Here is a 17,965-nt window from a genome sequence, read left to right as displayed (position 1 = left end):
CTATCCTTCAAGCAATCAAGGGATTAAATTGAAATGTAATTAAAATTACGGACCAAATTAAAGAACATGAAAAGACCGATTAAAACCAAAAGATTATGGAAGGATCGCATGCTAATTGTCCCAAATGTCAAAAACACGCCGATCCTTCCGTGGAGCGGGTCGGGTTTGGTCGGCGCTGAAAGCGGCGCCGCTTTTTGTGTTAAAATGGCCGGGCAAAACAGTGCGTTTTGCCGCCTATATAACCCAATTTTATATTTTTTTTCATTTCTCCTCTCCTCTAAAAAACTCCTAAAATCCTCCCTCTCTCTCGGCCTCACAAATTTTAAACCTGTGAAGTGCAGTTGGTCACCACTTGCAGTCGGTTGTGTCATGCTCCGACCACCAGTACACCTGGCTTTAAATCGCCTGGGTAGTTTTTTTTCCCTTTTTTATATCTTTTATTTATTTATGTTTTTAATATATGTATGTAAGTGAGAAAAAATAGCTCAAAACAAAACGAGAGTAAAGTAAAAATCACCTTAGACTTTGGTATTTTCGGTTCTCCGATTTACGATATCGGGCTATTTCTTGCTTTTTGATGTTACTAGAGTCTCTATTTTTGTTTGTACCGAATATTATTTGCTTTTTTTTATTTCTCAAAGAATCCAAAAAATCCCCATAAATGGTTCTCTGATTTGGCTTTAAATAGCCACTACATTTCTTTTTTAATATTTATCTATTCTTCCATTGTTGCTGCAGACAAACGGTGGTGGAGTAGAGGCGGTAGTGGATGGGACAGGGGCAAGTGGCTGAACGGCTAGGGTTTTAGGTCTCCTTTCTTCTTCTTTTTTGTATTGGGCTAGGGATTTAGTGGTTTTGGGTTTAGGTCAAATGGGTTAGAGGGTTTTGGGCCCAAAAATTGGGCTTGTACAATCTTAGTTTACCAAGTGGCAAGTCTCAAACCATTTAAGTAGTTGCATATCCTATTACACATGTCATTTAGAAAAAGGATAATGGCCTCGTATCTAAGTGACAATTTGAATATAGTATCAAAGTGACCCTTGACTGCTCAATTTCATATCGTGTGTTTCATGCCAAATGCTTTAATAAGTTGGATTGACAGGTTACATCAATCATGATAAAAGAGTTCATGACAAGGGCATCACAAGATTGGAATGAGAAAATACTTCGACTTTAAGGATATAATTAGGTGTAGCACTACTTATTCTGTTAGAGGTTAATTGCCTTATGACATAAGGCCACCGCCTACTTTTAGCGACAATTCTAGAAATATGCCTCTCATCATGGTTCAGGAATTTATGTTTTTTTTTTATTTTATACAATGGCCTAAGTATAATCTCTCCTAACTTTTAAATAAGAAGAGAAATGTATTTTAGTACACTTGAATTCACCTCCTCTTTTATTGAGTCGATATCAATTGAATTAAAATTGATCGACAAATTATATTAAAATTTTAAATATAATATTTATTTAATATATGATAATATAATTATTAAGTAAATATGTCACATTATGAAAGATAATATAAACATACACAAATATAAAAAATTTGTTAAAATTTAAGAAAAATAAATTATTAATGTATAAAAATTTATATACTTTATTATTTTAAACATTAAACAATACAAATATAACTTTTTTAAATTGAATAAATTTTATAAATTTTATAAATTTTATCAAATTAAAATATAAATATTAAACCTTAAATTTAATTACATTAGAGGTACTAGTTGAACTCAAGTTAATATCCAAAATTACTATAAGATTACGTGGCAGGCTCTTCATAACTTAAATTTTCTAATCGAAGCGACTTCAGCTTTTATTGTTAGGTATAAATAAAAAGTTAACAAATTAATAAGGTTTTTTTTTTAATTTTTAATATTAATATTTTTAACATTAATTTTAGTATATGTTATTATCATATCTGTTCTTTTTGTACAATACCTAAAATTATTTATAGTCTCTCCCAACCTTAAAATAGGAGGATAATGTACTTCACACACTCGAACTCATGTCCTCTGCACAGGCAACAATATTGATGTCAATCAAACTAAGACTCAATCGATTAATATTAATAGTTTTTAAACATAAAAAATGTGTGATTTAAAATAAATTCTTTTTATAAAGCTATATTGATATTTTAAATATACAATTTTATACTATATTGTTGGATAATATAGATATCACATATATAATAAAAAGATTTATATGTTATTATTTAGCATCATAAAATATTAGTTGAATAAAAATAATCAACTTCAGTTATTAAATAAAAGCATGGGCAAAATAAATGATAAGTTGATAAAAAATTAAGGTTAATGTGCATAGTAGGGTTATAGTCCTCAAATTATATATATGTTCCATCTACCTTCTCTAAAACACTCATATGTTACTTTGGAAAATTAATACTACAAGATATGCTGCCGCATCTAGTTTTTATTCTTAATGATCTGACATAGCATATCTTAGTTTATTAAATTTTATATCAGAGTTTTACAATTTTAATAAGTGGCATTTAAACTTCGTCATGTCAAATAATTGAGAGTGAATTGATTTTTTAAAATAATTTATTCTTAATATTTTATAAATTTAATATATAGATTTAGTGTTTGGGTCATACACATGTTAAATCTTATTGAATTTAGGTTGAAATTTTAAGGTTTTTATTTTCAATTTTGTGGACTTTCGATTGATAAAAATTGATATGCCGGGTTTTCTTTTTCATTTTCGCACAATTATAATTTGGTAAATTATAGTTTTCGGTGATATCTATTACTAGGTTAAAAACAAGATGCATGCATGTTTTTACTGATATGGACACAAAACAAAATGATACGTCTTCCTTATGTTATGAGTATTTTAGATTCAAAAGGTTGTAGAATCAACATCGAGTCAAGCGACATTAAGGTGCATTGTAGGGCTCTCGTTTTGTTAAAAAGTAAAAGGACTAATAGTCTTTATATTCTGGAAGGTTCTATAGTGACCGGTGAAATCGGATGTCCCTCATTGGTTATGGAGTCGAAATCAACTCGTTTGGAGCAGAGGTAACTTGGTTATAGGAGGGAAAAATGTATGATCGTTTCGTTGACGAGAGATTCTCTTTTTTATGCAGATTTTGAAAAGTTAGGACATTGTGTTCATGAAAATTAAACTCAGGTTAGTTTTAATTTGGCAGTGCACAAGTTGGACACTAGAAGTCTACTAATTTCTAAGTACATATTCAACTCAGTTAATTTCTTGCATAGTTTAAGATAGGCCTGTGGCAGGTTTTGACAAAGATGGCGTTGTGAGAATTCGTGTCAAAGTAAAGATTGTTAAGTAAAATAAGAGATTGCTTGCAAGTAAAGTTAAACAAAATATATTTTTTTTTCTAAAAGATTTAGTATTTATTACTATAATATATTTAGTATTTATTAACATAATTTATTTGACCTACTAATTTAGCCTAGAAATAAGTTCTTTTATAACCTTAAAAAATACACCCATTAAAATATTAGAACTCATAACACTTTTAGAGAATTTTATATTTACGTTTTGAGGGTTCTTTGTTTTTGGGTTTCGGGGTTTAGTTTTTATCTCTATCTTTTATACTCTTTGTTTTTTTGTCATTATAGTAAAATTATCTTTACCCATGATTTTTTATCCTCTTTGGAGGGGGTTTTTTCACGTTAAATTTGTGTGTTCAATTTCTTAATTTCTTCTACTATTTTTACTTGTTCGTTGCTCAATCGAGTTGATCTCCAACAGTTAAAAATAAAGGAAAATAATTATTTGGAGGCATGAGGTGTATATTAATATCCAAAGGTAGAAAACAACAAAAATTAGCTAGAATGCCACGAGAGATTTCCCTTTACAAATTTAATGGAAGTGATTAAAATGAAAAATTTTAAAATTAAATGACACCCTAAAAATAATATAGTGATAAACTTGAATACGTGTCAAAATTACGACGAGGGTACAAACATACCATTTTTGTTTGGGTTGGATTGACAGGATCGCAATTTACACTACTAATATAAAATATTCTTTAAGATACAGCTTCGGGGGCTAACTCAATCTTTTAAAACTCAATCACAAAAAACACGAGTGAAAGCTATTAGCCGGCTTCCCCACGTGTCTCCGGACCCGGCTTCATTGTAACGTTACTGGCCAGCTCCTGATATTCAAATTCAAAAAAAGAACCTCCCTCTCCTTTTCCTCTTCCCTGCACTGCTCACCCACTAAATTAATTCTTTCTCTGCTGCAAAAGACCTCTTTCTCTCCCAATAAATTCGCTGAAAATTTTGAATTTATTGATCAAATTTAAACCAAAAATGGAGGAAGAACATCTTACTTCGTCTTCTTCTTTCATTTTCAAAGACATTTCCAACTTCAAGACCCCCAATCGCCCTTCCAAGCTTCCCATTTTCCACTCACCATGTCCTCAGTCCTTCACTGCTTCCAAGCAAACCCCGAGGACTTCTTCGTCATTTCGTCACCGTTCTCGACCTTCCTTTGCTCCTTCCTCTTCCCGCTCCAGATCCAAAGTCGCTGCCGCAGCGAAGCTCAAAGCCTTCGAGCTGCAGCAATCTCAGTCGGCTCGCAAGGAACAGCTCAAGAAAGAACAATCGCTTAAGTCATTGTCCAAATCTCTCACCGTTTGGTTGAATTTCCTCTTCCAGAATCCCAAGTCTTGTGGATGTGATCTCTCCATTAATGGCAGCGACGATAGCAATGTTGTTCGAGTGGATAGTACCTGGAGAAGCCCCAAAAGGATGAGGGAGTTGTGGTGGAGAGGGGATGAATCAGAGGAAAACATAGCCGCGGATATCTCCAGCACCAAGTATTCGATTTTGAGGTCTTCCTTGAACGAAGTTTGTAGTTTCGATGATTTGAAGCTGCGGATGCGGGTTTATTTGAGTTTGGGAAATTGCAAGGAGATTCTCAATGCCATGACTCAAGTCGTTAAGGTTTCACTTCTCTAATTTCGTTTCTTTTTTCTTTTTCTCTTCACTTTTCTATGTAGGAATGACTGTTAAACTAGTGATGATTTGCTCATATGTAAGTATATTTTTAATTAGTTAGTGGTGGCATTGCAGTCTTATTGCCGTTCTTAATTAATTTTCAGAATATAGATGAAGGGAGGCTAAAAATGAAGGCACATTGCCCTATAGTTACTGATGTTAGAATGAAGGAAAATGCTACTAAACTTCTGATGTCTTACAACCCTATTTGGCTCCGAATCGGGTTGTATATTATTTTTGGCGGTGATTCCCTGTTATCATCTGATGGAGATAATAGTTCCATGCAAGATATTTCATTTTTGAAGATGGTTATAGAAAAGCAGTTTTTCTCGCACTCTGGGCTCGCAAAGGCTTATGCTTATAACAAGAAGGTCGAAGGCTTATACAGACCGGGATACTATGAGAATTTGGGGAATGTTATATTGAAGAGAATTTTGTTGCTTGTTCTTATCCTTGATCGAGCTAAATCTCAGACCACTCTTCGTCTTAAGTACGGTATTGATGGAGTGGATGGAGGTTCTCCTCTTCTGTTCACAGTTTCATCTGGTATAAAATCAAGTCGTCAAGTCCTTAATGGTAATTCTATTGCTTCTTGCTTGAATGTTTTTGTTGCGTAATTTAAAGCTATATATGCTAACTTTGTCTTAATTATGATATGGAACTAGATTTTCTGTCATCTGATGTTATGCGTGGAGAAGGTAATCTTCTCGCACATCTAGTGATTGTAGGTTACAAAGTTTCTCATCAGCAGGTATGCGGTTTACATTTAATCCATGTATAGTTCTTATGTGCTTGTGGATTCATATGTATATACCATTTGCATGTTTTGAACACTAATCATCTTTAACTTATTTTGGGGGCACTTTATGCTGATGATTATACATCATCAACTCTATATCATACTTGAAGTACGAAATTATAAGTTCAGCTCCTTTTCTTATTCTTTTTACTATCCAAATATACCTTGATGCAGTCTGCCCTTGTTGAGTTCAATTTCCAAGTATCGGATTTATTCTTGGATTTTCAAGACGGGGTGCGGCTCTGTAGAGTAATTCAACTTTTGCGACATGACCCCTCTATCCTCATGGTTAGTATTTCTCACATCCCCTAAAATTAACACATCAGGATAAATTAGTTATTTTAAGCAGCCCATGGAATGTAATTTTAACTCAGCAGCTTGTTGCATGTGCAGAAAATAGTAGTTCCTTCAGATACGCAGAAAAAGAATTTGGCCAATTGTGGTGTTGCCCTGGAATATTTGAAACAGGCTGGTGTCATGCTATGTGATGAAGACGGATTGAGGATTACAGGAGATGATGTTGCTAGTGGGGATAAGGAACTCACTCTGTCCTTGCTGTGGAATATATTTGTTCACTTACAGGTTTGCTAATTCATCTATCTGAAATTTTTAGATAAGTTTTTTTTTGCCAATGTTAATACCATTCTCTCTCATTTCTGTTTTCATTGAACTTGCAGCTGCCTCTTCTGATTGATAAAACAACTATTGCTGATGAGATATCCAAAATAGGTGGCTTTAAAATGGTACGCTTGAGACTTTCCTTGAGTTCTTATGAGAAAAAGGGGGGTGATAAGTGTGGGAAGTGGGGAATAGGGAGGTCTGGATAATTGATTTAGTTTTTCAATTCATTACAGAAAAAAAGAAGTGCATGTAGGAAGTATAGCAAGTAGCTTTATGCTTAAGTACTAGAAAACCTAGATAAGTTCATTTTTTAATGTTTTTTTTTTCTTTTGTATATTAAGGTTTCCTAGTGTTCATATTTTCAGTTTCATTTTTCTATGGTTACTACAGGATAGCTTGAATGTAATCAATTCCACTCTTATGGGAATACTTTTAAACTGGATCCAGGTATTCTGTTATTTCATAACCATATTACTTTCTTCTTCTTCTGCACCTTTCAGGTAACTTTTTGTCTGATATACTTGTTAATCAAAATAGTTGTGCTTAGGGAATTTTCTTTTTCTTCATGGTTACTCTTTAAAATTTGCATTTTTATTCTTTTCATTGCAGTTAATAAGAATATAAATGAATGTTGTAGGCAATTTGTGGAAAGTATGATCTTAAGATTGATAGCTTTTCTTCTCTGGATAATGGAAAAGCCATATGGTGTTTGCTTGATTATTACTTCCGCAGAGAACTGTCTTGTTCTTGTTCTAACAAGGTACTGCAGATTCTCTGTCCCAATGTTTTCATTCTTTTCTACTGTGATATGTATTATTATCTTATTATTATGCCTTAACAGGATTCTCATGAACCAAGAGGTGAAAAATCAATCATGTCTGCTACTGATTACACAGATGCAGTTCACAATTTTATATTATCACAGAAGCTGACAACATTATTGGGAAATTTTCCTGAGGTAATGTTTGGTTTAGTGCTTATTAAGTGATTATGTACCGTTTACTTATACATTTCTGATTTACTTAAAAATCTTGATAAAGTGTGGTAAAAGTGAGATTATGAGAGATGCTGCTAATGTTTTAAAAGCTGATTTTTCCCCCTTTGAGGTAAAACAGTGTTAAGTGATAAATTGTGGTTTAAATGGTGATTGTGCATGTGGAATTTACTTGTTTATTTGTCAAAATATTATTGTACATCTTACTGTCTGCATGTGGTGTTGTATAGGTTCTGCAAATAAGCGACTTACTTGAGCATAATGGCGCAGTCAGTGATCAGAGTGTAGTAATTTTGCTCGTTTTCCTGTTGTCCCAGCTTATTGTCAAGAAAAATGTGGTAACGCCTGATTCCAGAAGTCTTTTATGAACAATTTGATCTTGTCATAGCTAAGAAAACACTTCAAGAGCTCTTCTATTTTTTTGCCAGGATCAGTTGAATTTCCATAAACTACTGGGTTGCGGTTGCCAAAGCCTAGAGAGGAGGCATTCATTAACTCAAAGACAGTCAGCAAGTTCAGATACCGTTGTGCACAATAAGGAAAGAGACATAGATACCACTAAAGGTTATTCTAATAATGGTTCTTGTCAATCCAGAGTATTAGTCTGTCTGATCCTTTAGGGTTGTTTTTCGTGGCTTTTAATGTTAGTGATGAGCAAAGCATTTTAAATATTTTATATACAGTCTGTGTGTGATGTGCATTGGCATGAGTAGATATATATATTTGTGTGCTTATGTACTTTTTTGATGTGATTAGTTTAAGGAAATTATTATGAGAAGTTTTCACATTTTCCAGGAAACTAAATGTTTTTTTTTTTTTTGTATCAACGGGAAACTAAATGTTCAAGCCTTTGGAATCGGGCACTAAATCTGGTCTTTATTCCCTCTTGCATTCCATTTATGCAGATGCTGCTAAAAAGTTTAAGGCCATTCAGGCTTGGTGGCGAAATATGACAGAACAAAACTACAGGAGTTCTGTAAGATCCGCCACTTCTATTTCGAATTGTTCCACAGCTCAGAAGACAAGCTTTGACATTTTAAGAGGTTACTTTGTGCTCCTTCTCTAGTTAATTTTGGTAATAGTTTTCTTTTTCCATTATCCTGCTTCAGGTTGATGTATTGTCAACACTAACTAGGAGCTCAATACGGTTAGCTGTTTTTTCAGTATTATTTAGCTGTTTTTTCTTCTTAAGCAATTTGATTTTGATATTCATTGATTGTTGTCGCATTCTTGTTAATTCAAGTTATCATGGGAAATCTGTTCACAGCGAGTTCAAAACTCTGGATATGGAAACTATACTTGAAAATTTATGCATTTTTCTAAGGTTGTCTTGATTTTATCGCTTACTCAAATTTAACTTAATATGGTATCTTTGACTTCTATGACCTTTCATTGCATTCACCATAAATAGCATCTTTGTGGAAAGTAATATTCTTCGTTTAACCTTGCAACTCCTGCATGATGCTCCAGAAAATGCTGCAACAATCATACAGTCTCACTATAGACGACTGAAAGAGCGTCGTAATTTTCTGAAGATGATGAAAGCAATCTGTTTAGTCCAAACTGTTGTAAGGACCTGGTTGACCATAAAGAAAAATACAAAGATCAACAAATTCTGTTCTGCCAGTGGTCAGGAATTTCGAGCTGGTATTTGCTCTTGTAAGCATTTTTGTTATATACATTTTTCATTTCCAAGTTTCTCACTTCAATTTTTGACCCTCACTTTGCCAGAAGAACTCAAGAGAGTTGCAACGCTTATTGTTGAGAGACACAATTTTGTTAATTTAAGAAAATCGGTGTTGCTCACACAGCAACCAGCAAAGATTTATATAGCTCAAAGACGAGATGCATCCTGTCTTGACCCTGTCAAAGCTGCCATTGTAATTCAAAAATATGTTCGTGGTTGGATGGTGAGGTCATACCACATTCTTGGTCATGCTTGCACTGAGAATGCATCTCCTAAGTGCCAAGTCAAGGGTCTAAATAATAGAGAAATAGAAGCGGCAACCAGGATTCAGATTGCATGGAAGAATTTTCTTCACAGATCTCTACACAAACGAACTTACGCTGCAACTAAAATTCAGAGCTATTGTCGCGGTTGGAGGTTGAGGATGAGGTTTATGAAGCAGAAGCAAGCAATAACAAAAATTCAAAGTAATTTCCGACGGCTAAAATGTTGGAGGGCCTTTCAGAATGCTTGGAAGGAATTTATCTGTAGAACTCTTCAGAACCAGAGCTTAGCTGCAACCAGAATTCAGAGTCATTTCCGTGGTTGGCAGTTAAGAAGGAATTTTATGAAGAAGAAGCAAGCAATAATTAAAATTCAGAGTCATTTCCGTGGTTGGCAGTTAAGAAGGAATTGTATGAAGAAAAAGCAAGCAATAATTAAAATTCAGAGCAATTTCCGACTGCAAAAATGCTTGAGAACTTATCAACAATATAAAAATCCCAACAGTTCAGCGATCATCATTCAATCTTTTGTGCGTGGATGGATGGCAAGGAGAGAAGCTCGGAGATATAGGTATCTTGTTGTTATGATCCAAGTAAGTTGTCTCTCCCATGTTTATGTTATGAAGTTTCCTCGTATTTCTTAAGCTGCCTTCATCCTATGGTCAAACTGATATATCTCTATAAGAATAAGATGTTTCTACTTGTTACAATCGATTGCACTAAATATTTGGCTTGGTTTATATTTGGAACTATGGCACATTTAGTTAAAATTGCTGGCTTAATCAATACTCATCCTTTTGCTAATGTGCTTAATATATATTCTTTGAATGTTCACTTGCATGTCTTACCCAATTTTAAGTAAATTTATTCTACTTCATTTTTCCTTGTGAATTTGGTAGTCTCATTGGAAAGGTTATGTTGCCCGGAAAGAATCGAGAGGGCAGCTAAAGGATTTACGCTTGAGAATGGTGGAGTCTGCTAAGAACGTTGATGATAGCAAACGTATTATTAACAGACTTTTATCAGCACTTTCAGTACTACTAAGCATGAAAAGCATCAGTGGCATTCTTCACCATTGTGAGACCTTGGGTATGTTTTTCCATATATTCAAGAAAATAAAGAGTCGGATCAACATAGATGAAAATATAATCATCATGATTTGACATACACTAAAATAATATGATCGAATATAAAGGGCACCTATTAATGAGCAGAGGCTAGTTTGATAAAGCTAAAATGAGATTTGAATCTACATGCTTATGATTATACTCAATTTGCAGATATGGCAACAGCCCATTCTCAGAAATGCTGTGAAGAACTTGTGGCTGCGGGTGCAATCGGCATTCTACTGAAACAGATTCGGTCAGCCAGTCGAAGCATCCCTGATCAGCAGGTTCTAAAGCATGCACTCTCAACCCTCAGAAACTTAGCCCGATATCCCCATTTGGCCGAAGTGTTAATCGACACTCCTCCATCAGTTGAGATAATCTTATGGGAGATACTCAGGTTTTCCTATTTTCCAACTTAATCAGAAAATGGTACATCTTATGTTGTTTTGTTCCTGATTTGGTTATAATATACATATTTCCAGGAACAAGGAAGAAGGTTACTTTATTGCTTCCGAGATCTTGAAGAAGATATGTTCAAATCCGAAAGGTGTGAAAGCTGTACATAAGTTTCCTGCTCTTTTGAAGAGACTACACACTCTTGTTGAAGAGCTTACAAGGAAATTGAACACTGAAAAAAGGTCAGACTTTTTTTACTATAAAAGCTAATTTCCCTTTAGAAACATGTCTCTTGTTGGAAGAAAAATGACCTACAACTGACGTTTTCTTATCCTACAGGAATCCTCGTACTGTTGTCCTAAAAGAGAACACAGATAGAAGATTGAAGAAGGCAGTCCAACTTCTTAGACTGATAACAAATGGTTATCGAATCCAGTAATTATCGTATCTGTTAGCAAATGTTGATATGTGACTGATTTGCATCCTCAATGCAAAGGTTGTGTTTGTTGTTGTATGTGTGACTGATTCAGATTCTATTCTTTGCAAATGAATATGATTTGAATTGTTAGATGCACACTGACACTGCTATTGGAACAGTAAACATGGTTTTTTCACAAACATAAAAGAGTAATTTGATTGAATTCTAGTGCAGAGAATCAAAAGCCCAGGTGGAACATTTTGTACAAACTTTTGAGTATATAAATAAACCTTTAGAAACCTAGGATTAAACAAATATAAAGACAATAAAATTAAACATGGAAGGAGGGATTGTTCAAGGAAATGAATTCAATCTGGTTTCTTCAAGTTGAGACAATTATCTGCTGCTTGACTGAATAACTCCTGAACCTGTTTCAGTTCCTTCTCTGGTAAGGAAATAACATACAGATAGTTAGAACTTTAAACTGGGGAGCTTAATTTCTCTAGGTAAAAAACAACATAGGTTAAAATCTGCTATTAGTCCCTGTACTTTGATTTGCTATTTTAAAATTTTGAAGCGGCAAATAGGTTATTGCATGTGTAATATCATGTCAGCTTGCTATTTTAACATATTATTCAAAATAAAGAAAACTAATTAATAGATTTAATGTCTGACGTCTACATTAAGATTGAAAATTTGAAACTTGAAAAATGTAATGACTAAAAATGGTTGTGTCGGATAACATGGACTAAATTTACAACTTTTAAGCATAATTCAGGACTAATAGTAGAATTTAACCAAACAGATTTAACTGCTGTTAAGACTACAATTTCAAAATTTGAAAAAGTACCAAGTACTAAATCCAAAACTTAAGCAAAGTACAAAGTCTAATAGCTGAATTTGACCAAACAACACAAATACTAGTAGATCAAAATGAACTGAAAGTTTAAACGAATGAGAGATGAAGCAAACATCCTATGTCTTGCATACAACATAAATTTTTCCAAAGCACTTTTCAAAAGTACTTCTCAAAAAACAGTTCTCCACTGAACTTTTCAAAAGCAATAAAGAACTGGCCCTTGGCCACTGCTCAAACATATTTTGAAAATGCGCAGCCTAACTCACTCTCTTATTTATCTATAAGAAGATGGAAGATGATTATGTTGCTACAACACCACTACTCAATCCATATCTGGATTCGGGGAATATAGCTTTTCAAGGACTTGGAAAAGCAAATCTACACATTCACTCCCAAGCCAAGTCTACATAAAAAAGAATGTAAAAAGGATGGGGGAAAGGTACCAGCAGCCTCCAGTTGTTTCTGAAGTTCTTGGCCTACAGCATCATTTTCAGCCTAGACAACAGGGGTAAAATGAAAATGAAAACAGAAAATTCCAACAACTAATTTAAAACGAACAACATTATTGAACAAACTATATTACTTGGAGTTCAGCAATCCTTCTAAGTTGAGCTTCTTCACCGCCTTCTGAAGGTGGAAGTGCAGCAACCAATGCATCGAACTGTGGAAATACCCGGAGCAATAATCACTAATATCATCCCCACATGGGATCTAACTGTAATTAGAGTACCGATTGATTCCCAGAAATTCTGACCTGTTTAGCAGCCTTAACAAGAGCAGCACTCATGAGCTTAGGTTGATCGGCGAAATTGGCAGAGTCCTCGGTGGGATTGGAAGGGGGTTCTGGGTAATTAGGGGAGAGCCTAACGGGTGGAGCATCTCGTTGCAGTGTCCCAAATGTGTTGAAAGTTAGGGCTGCTATAGAATTTACTTGTTCTTGTAATTGGGAAATGATATCCATCTTCTTAAAACCGCGAGAAAAAACTCAAATCTTACGAATCTTAACTTTCAGAAAATTCGATCTTGGAGCTTCGTAAACTGCTTAAATCTGAGAACCCAAAGACGGGATGCAGGTAAAGCATCAACTTTGAAGGGGAGCTCAACTTTGAGTAGGGAGCCAGCCTCGAAGGGGAAAAATCACATGGGCTTACGTAGGTTAAAAATAGGGAGTCATTTGGCCCACGAAATTATGTATTGTTTCAAACCCTAAACCCCATGGATTTGGAATTGTTTGATCAAAAGAAAAAGGCCTCACTAGGCCCATTTGTTTATTCGTTGCACCATGTTGAATCAATTATCCTGTTTTGGGAGATTTTCCTTCTAATAACTGGGTTTTGATTGCTGATTTTTTTGCCATATAATAGAAGCATATGGGAATGGAACTAGAAACCAAGTCATAAGACTGCAAAGAGTTTCCGTCACAATCATAAATAATCCAAATTAGAGACAAATAGTACCTAAATTAAGCATTTGCCTTAAAAACTCTCTCAACTATTCTCGGTCACGACATTCACTGCCCATCTTTCAAGCCTTGCCTTGCAAGCCTCATTCTATTTTTGTAACTCGAAAAACCTAAGAATGTGGTGGTGGAGTGGCATCTTTGGCATTGGATTCCACACTGTAAGTGTTGGCAGTGGTAACTAGGGAACTGTTAACTTCAGGGACAACCATTGTTGGAAGAACAGATTCTTCGGCACCAGACTTGGGTTCAAATGGAATAGTATCTGCCCCACATATCATTACTGGTAGGCCAGTCATGGATGCAGAGCATGGAGCTGTTGCACTAGTCGTAACATCATCACTAGCAAATAATCCGTCCATATACTTCTGACCAAGCTCTGACTGGGTGTCTTGCCTTGATGAAGCCTGTTTACCAAACATGTTGATTCCAGCGTCACAAGCCATGGCCTGAGTTTCAGATTCAGAAATTTGGGGAGTTTGGTTGTTGCCAATGTCAAGGCTTATCGTGTCATGATCATGAATCAATGCCTGCGGCTTAAGCTCAGAACTCAGGGCTTTGTATTGAATCTGAGGCTTCAGATTTATTGTTTCAGTAGCTTGCAAAGTAGCAGCAAATTCTGCAGATAGCTCAGAAGCTTTAGTTGCCTCTACATTAATACTTGGCCCTTTCATCTGTTTGAAGGCTTCAAATCCCTGAAGTGACTGATGCTGTCCAACAGCTTTCTCATTATGTAATCCAGAATCCGAGCTTTGTTCTTGCATGACCTTTTGTCGTAAGGCAAGACCAGCTTCATTTATTGGCAAGTTACTAGCTGGAGGAATTAGAATAGAAGCAAATTGGCTCTCACCAGCAACCGAGGCACCAGGCTCAAGCCCCATGTGTAGACCTCGGTCATGACGGTTAGATGCGTCATTTTTTTGCTCAACCGGCTTCTCACTTTTCCCTGATGGACTCAAAACATGGAGATGACCATGGAGGTTTACAAATGGGATAGGAATATCTTTTCTTTTGTGCATCTTAGCATGAGGAGCCACATCGTTCGCATTGGTAATGGGAGCAAATAGCCCCGGTAGAAAAACAAGACCTCTAAGATGTGTGTTGGTATCACCTACCTTAACATGAAGAACATACCCAGCATCAAATGAACCTTCAATGACACCAGAAACCATCTGACCTAACATGTCAGAAGAGGCAGGGTCACTTATCCACTCACTCTGCTTGTTTCTCTTCAGATTGTCAGATTCAGGTGTTGCAGGTGTGTAGTCCCCACGTTTCCGCTTCATAGGGGTTTCTGCTGAGGAAGTTAAGCTTACCCCTTGATTCTTGCTGCTCATCCTGCAAAGATGGATGCACAATTTATACCATCTTATCATAATTCTTTTTGCTATAAGCTTTTCGAGTTTACTAGCAATCAGAAAAGAATTGCAATGAGCAAATAAGAACAGAGTGCATTAGAAAAATCATACAAATTTGTTGTTGATCAAGATACCGCTTCTTTTGCCATACTAATCAACCATATTTCAGAAGAATCAAGTGTACCAAACTATAACAAAAGACCCTCTAGATCATTATTAACATAAGATGACCACCTATTGGTGCATTAGGTAAGTGTCTTTCTTGGAGTAGAGTCAGTTTCTGGTCTAAAATTTCAATATTGATAAGTGCTAAATGCCATATAGTTAGACCCAAGAACAAACCTGATGGATATAGATTTGATTATGACATGTCTTGTCATATTCAATCTTACACCGATGGTTCCGAAAAATTTGTACAGCTAAGCAGGCAATATACATTCATGATAGGTGTTGCTAATGCTACAAACAGTTGGAACAAAAGCTCACAAAATAAGAGCTAGGGATATCAGGATCTCTAAGACCTTGCCATCTCTAAGGGTGTGCTTGGTAGGGAAGAAAAGTGAGGAAGAAAAATAGGAGAGATGACCATTTCCATCCTAATGCATAGAAACCAATCCTTCCAAATAGGGAAGATGAGAGGAGAGAAAATGCAAGAGAGGTGTCTGTTAGATCAAAATTATATATTTTTCAAAAATTTTATTTGCTTTCCTTTCATTTTTCAACTCTACCAAGCAATGGATCCAGTTTTTCATCTTTCCTACCAAGCACACGTATGGAAAGAAAAATTATGTTTTCCATCCCTCTAGTTTTCTACCCCTTCAATCTTCCATCTTTCCAATTTTCTTTCCACTCTACCAAGCAAAGCCTAAGAGAACAGTCATTTTCTGGAACAATTTTTGGGATAAGATAAAAATACAGACATGATTTGTCAAGGATGTGTAAGCAGATACAAGAAATTCTGACACAGAGCTAAAGTCTTTTTCAAGTCCATAGGTTTTGCTTGATTGTCTAAATTGTGCATGCAGCAATATACCTGCCACTGAAAATGCTAAGCAAATCCCCATTTTAAACTTTAAACTATGATTTCTTATCCCAAGTTCTCACATTATCAAAGGATATTGAGACTTGAGAAAACAACAATGTTGTCATATATTTAAGGAAAAAAAAAAACAAGGATGAAACAGACAGTTCTAATATCTGTGCATAACAGACATAAAACCCGAAACTCGAATCCGAAAAACATTCGAAGGGGGCAAACTTCCCATTTGCAACAAAACAACATTGTTTTGAGCCCTTAATCATAACCTTAAAAACAGAAAATACAGCTTTTTTGACACATTTCAAGTATCTCAGATTTTTTCAATGGGGTAGAAATCAAAGAAAGTACCATCTTATTTTATTATTTGTTAACAATCTAAAGAGGGTAATGAATCTGAGGCTTTTTCAGCTAAGTTATGAACTAACCCAAAATAATCCCAAATACAATAATATAAAAGAAAAACAAATTACTATTGAATTGTGTTTATTTCACTTAAAACAAAATTGTTAACGCCATGTTTCCACAAAAGCTACAGTATTTAAATTGAAAGAAAGAAAAGAAAGGATATGTACCTTTGTTCTGTTGGAGATTCTAAAATCCAAATCAGCTGAGTGAAAAAAATGGTGGGTGAGATAAATTATCAAGATAATAATAATCAGTAAAGTAAGTAAGCAAACCAAAAATTTTACTCATTTTTTAATTGTTTTGTACCTTTTTTACTTTTCGAGATTTCCATTGGAGTAGTTGTTTGGTTCATTGGGCCTGAAATGGGCCCATTTGAAACAACTCAAAAACTATAATAAAACAACAGCTCACGCCTGGTGGGACTCGAACCCACAATCGTCTGATTAGAAGTCAGACGCCTTATCCATTAGGCCACAGGCGCTTTTGTTTCGCTTTCCAAATTATTTACTTATTGCCCCAAGTATGTGTAATAAGCTATACCCCAACAAAGAAGCCAACTTTGAATAGCTTCTAGTGTTTCAATTGGGTATCCCTTTGAATAAACGTAGCTAGATTGTGGGTAATTTAGCAATTGATATGGCTGTTGATAGTGTTTCAATTGCTACTGCACATAGGAAGACTTAGAGAGCAACACAACATGTTTTATTTCATAGTGTTTCAATGCATCTAATTGCTGATATTACTGCTGTAGACACCTATCCTATCACATCCACCTATATATCTTTATATACATATTTGATTTGTTTATCATTTTTCTTTCCTTGTATTGGGTTAAAATACTTGTGTCTTTCCCATCTCCTTGTCATATCTTTGCACACTGCATATGCTCATATCTTTGCACACTGCATATGCTCATATATATATATATATATATATATATATATATATATATATCACCTAATGGGTTAAATATGTGTAAATATTCTAGTAACTAATTTCTAATTAATGATGTAAAAATTATATATTTAAATTATGGTCTCAAACTACATACAATATATTTTTTAATATCTCATCTTTAAGAGAAAGACCAAATATTTAACACATCTAATTTTATTTTAAATTTGTTCTTAATAATTTAATATAATAGACCCTAATTTACAATTTTAAATTTATATTAAATCTTGCTTTTACTATTCTTAGCATTTTTACCATTATTCCTGCTTAATTACGAAAATTATGTTTGGCTCCAACCGAAGACTTAACTTCACCACTGATTAAAAGATGCTTAATGTCTGGCGGTGGAAATTTGGTCTCTTTTATAGTACTTAAACTCTTTTGACTTCTATACCTTTTTCACACCATGTCTTTGTTCCCATCCAATTAACTAAATGATGTCGGCTTTGTTGTTACACTCAAATGTTACTTCCATCCTCTCTCTCAAAGTCAAAACCCCACACACAAACAGCTGGAATATCATATGCAGTGACATTAATATCCAACATTTGATAGACTTGGCATATATTATGATTAAATGGACTATGATTTGATCACAATA

The 17,965-nt window shown here is 34.7% G+C and overlaps 3 protein-coding genes and 1 non-coding gene across 4 annotated transcripts; 1 reads left to right on the top strand and 3 right to left on the bottom strand.

Annotated features, from left to right (window-relative positions):
* The first annotated feature begins 4,048 nt into the window (after nucleotides 1-4,048).
* LOC108485556 (uncharacterized) lies at nucleotides 4,049-11,513 on the top strand. Its single transcript, XM_017789412.2, has 18 exons — nucleotides 4,049-4,949; nucleotides 5,108-5,579; nucleotides 5,669-5,754; nucleotides 5,977-6,090; nucleotides 6,196-6,384; nucleotides 6,480-6,545; nucleotides 6,814-6,870; nucleotides 7,061-7,183; nucleotides 7,265-7,381; nucleotides 7,648-7,755; nucleotides 7,846-7,981; nucleotides 8,323-8,460; nucleotides 8,888-9,064; nucleotides 9,149-9,960; nucleotides 10,267-10,456; nucleotides 10,648-10,873; nucleotides 10,959-11,114; nucleotides 11,212-11,513. The coding sequence occupies exons 1-18, from the start codon at nucleotides 4,314-4,316 to the stop codon at nucleotides 11,309-11,311; spliced, it is 3,903 nt and encodes a 1,300-aa protein (XP_017644901.1). The 5' UTR covers nucleotides 4,049-4,313; the 3' UTR covers nucleotides 11,312-11,513.
* Nucleotides 11,245-13,302, bottom strand: LOC108485558 (mediator of RNA polymerase II transcription subunit 21). Its single transcript, XM_017789414.2, has 4 exons — nucleotides 12,904-13,302; nucleotides 12,733-12,810; nucleotides 12,593-12,644; nucleotides 11,245-11,735 (listed from the first exon to the last, which is right to left on the bottom strand). The coding sequence occupies exons 1-4, from the start codon at nucleotides 13,108-13,110 to the stop codon at nucleotides 11,659-11,661; spliced, it is 414 nt and encodes a 137-aa protein (XP_017644903.1). The 5' UTR covers nucleotides 13,111-13,302; the 3' UTR covers nucleotides 11,245-11,658.
* Nucleotides 13,303-13,461: 159 nt separating this feature from the next.
* Nucleotides 13,462-16,716, bottom strand: LOC108485557 (uncharacterized). Its single transcript, XM_017789413.2, has 2 exons — nucleotides 16,578-16,716; nucleotides 13,462-14,946 (listed from the first exon to the last, which is right to left on the bottom strand). The coding sequence occupies exon 2, from the start codon at nucleotides 14,943-14,945 to the stop codon at nucleotides 13,722-13,724; it is 1,224 nt and encodes a 407-aa protein (XP_017644902.1). The 5' UTR covers nucleotide 14,946; nucleotides 16,578-16,716; the 3' UTR covers nucleotides 13,462-13,721.
* Nucleotides 16,717-16,818: 102 nt separating this feature from the next.
* TRNAR-UCU (transfer RNA arginine (anticodon UCU)) lies at nucleotides 16,819-16,891 on the bottom strand. The gene has a single exon. It is a non-coding gene; the product is annotated as a tRNA-Arg (tRNA).
* Nucleotides 16,892-17,965: the final 1,074 nt, after the last annotated feature.

The sequence above is a fragment of the Gossypium arboreum genome, chromosome 6 (genome assembly GCF_025698485.1).
Source record: "Gossypium arboreum isolate Shixiya-1 chromosome 6, ASM2569848v2, whole genome shotgun sequence".
NCBI classification, from domain to species: Eukaryota; Viridiplantae; Streptophyta; class Magnoliopsida; order Malvales; family Malvaceae; genus Gossypium; species Gossypium arboreum.
This window is presented reverse-complemented; position numbering and strand designations above follow the sequence as displayed.

Coding starts and splice junctions, on each gene's coding strand:
- LOC108485557 (XM_017789413.2), bottom strand. CDS start 14,945: ATGAGCAGCAAGAATCAAGGGGTAAGCTTAACTTCCTCAGCAGAAACC.
- LOC108485556 (XM_017789412.2), top strand. CDS start 4,314: ATGGAGGAAGAACATCTTACTTCGTCTTCTTCTTTCATTTTCAAAGAC. Junction 4,950..5,107: donor CCATGACTCAAGTCGTTAAG/GTTTCACTTCTC, acceptor ATTAATTTTCAG/AATATAGATGAAGGGAGGCT. Junction 6,871..7,060: donor TACTTTTAAACTGGATCCAG/GTATTCTGTTAT, acceptor TGAATGTTGTAG/GCAATTTGTGGAAAGTATGA.
- LOC108485558 (XM_017789414.2), bottom strand. CDS start 13,110: ATGGATATCATTTCCCAATTACAAGAACAAGTAAATTCTATAGCAGCC. Junction 12,811..12,903: donor TTGTTAAGGCTGCTAAACAG/GTCAGAATTTCT, acceptor GTATTTCCACAG/TTCGATGCATTGGTTGCTGC. Junction 11,736..12,592: donor GAAACAACTGGAGGCTGCTG/GTACCTTTCCCC, acceptor TTTCCTTACCAG/AGAAGGAACTGAAACAGGTT.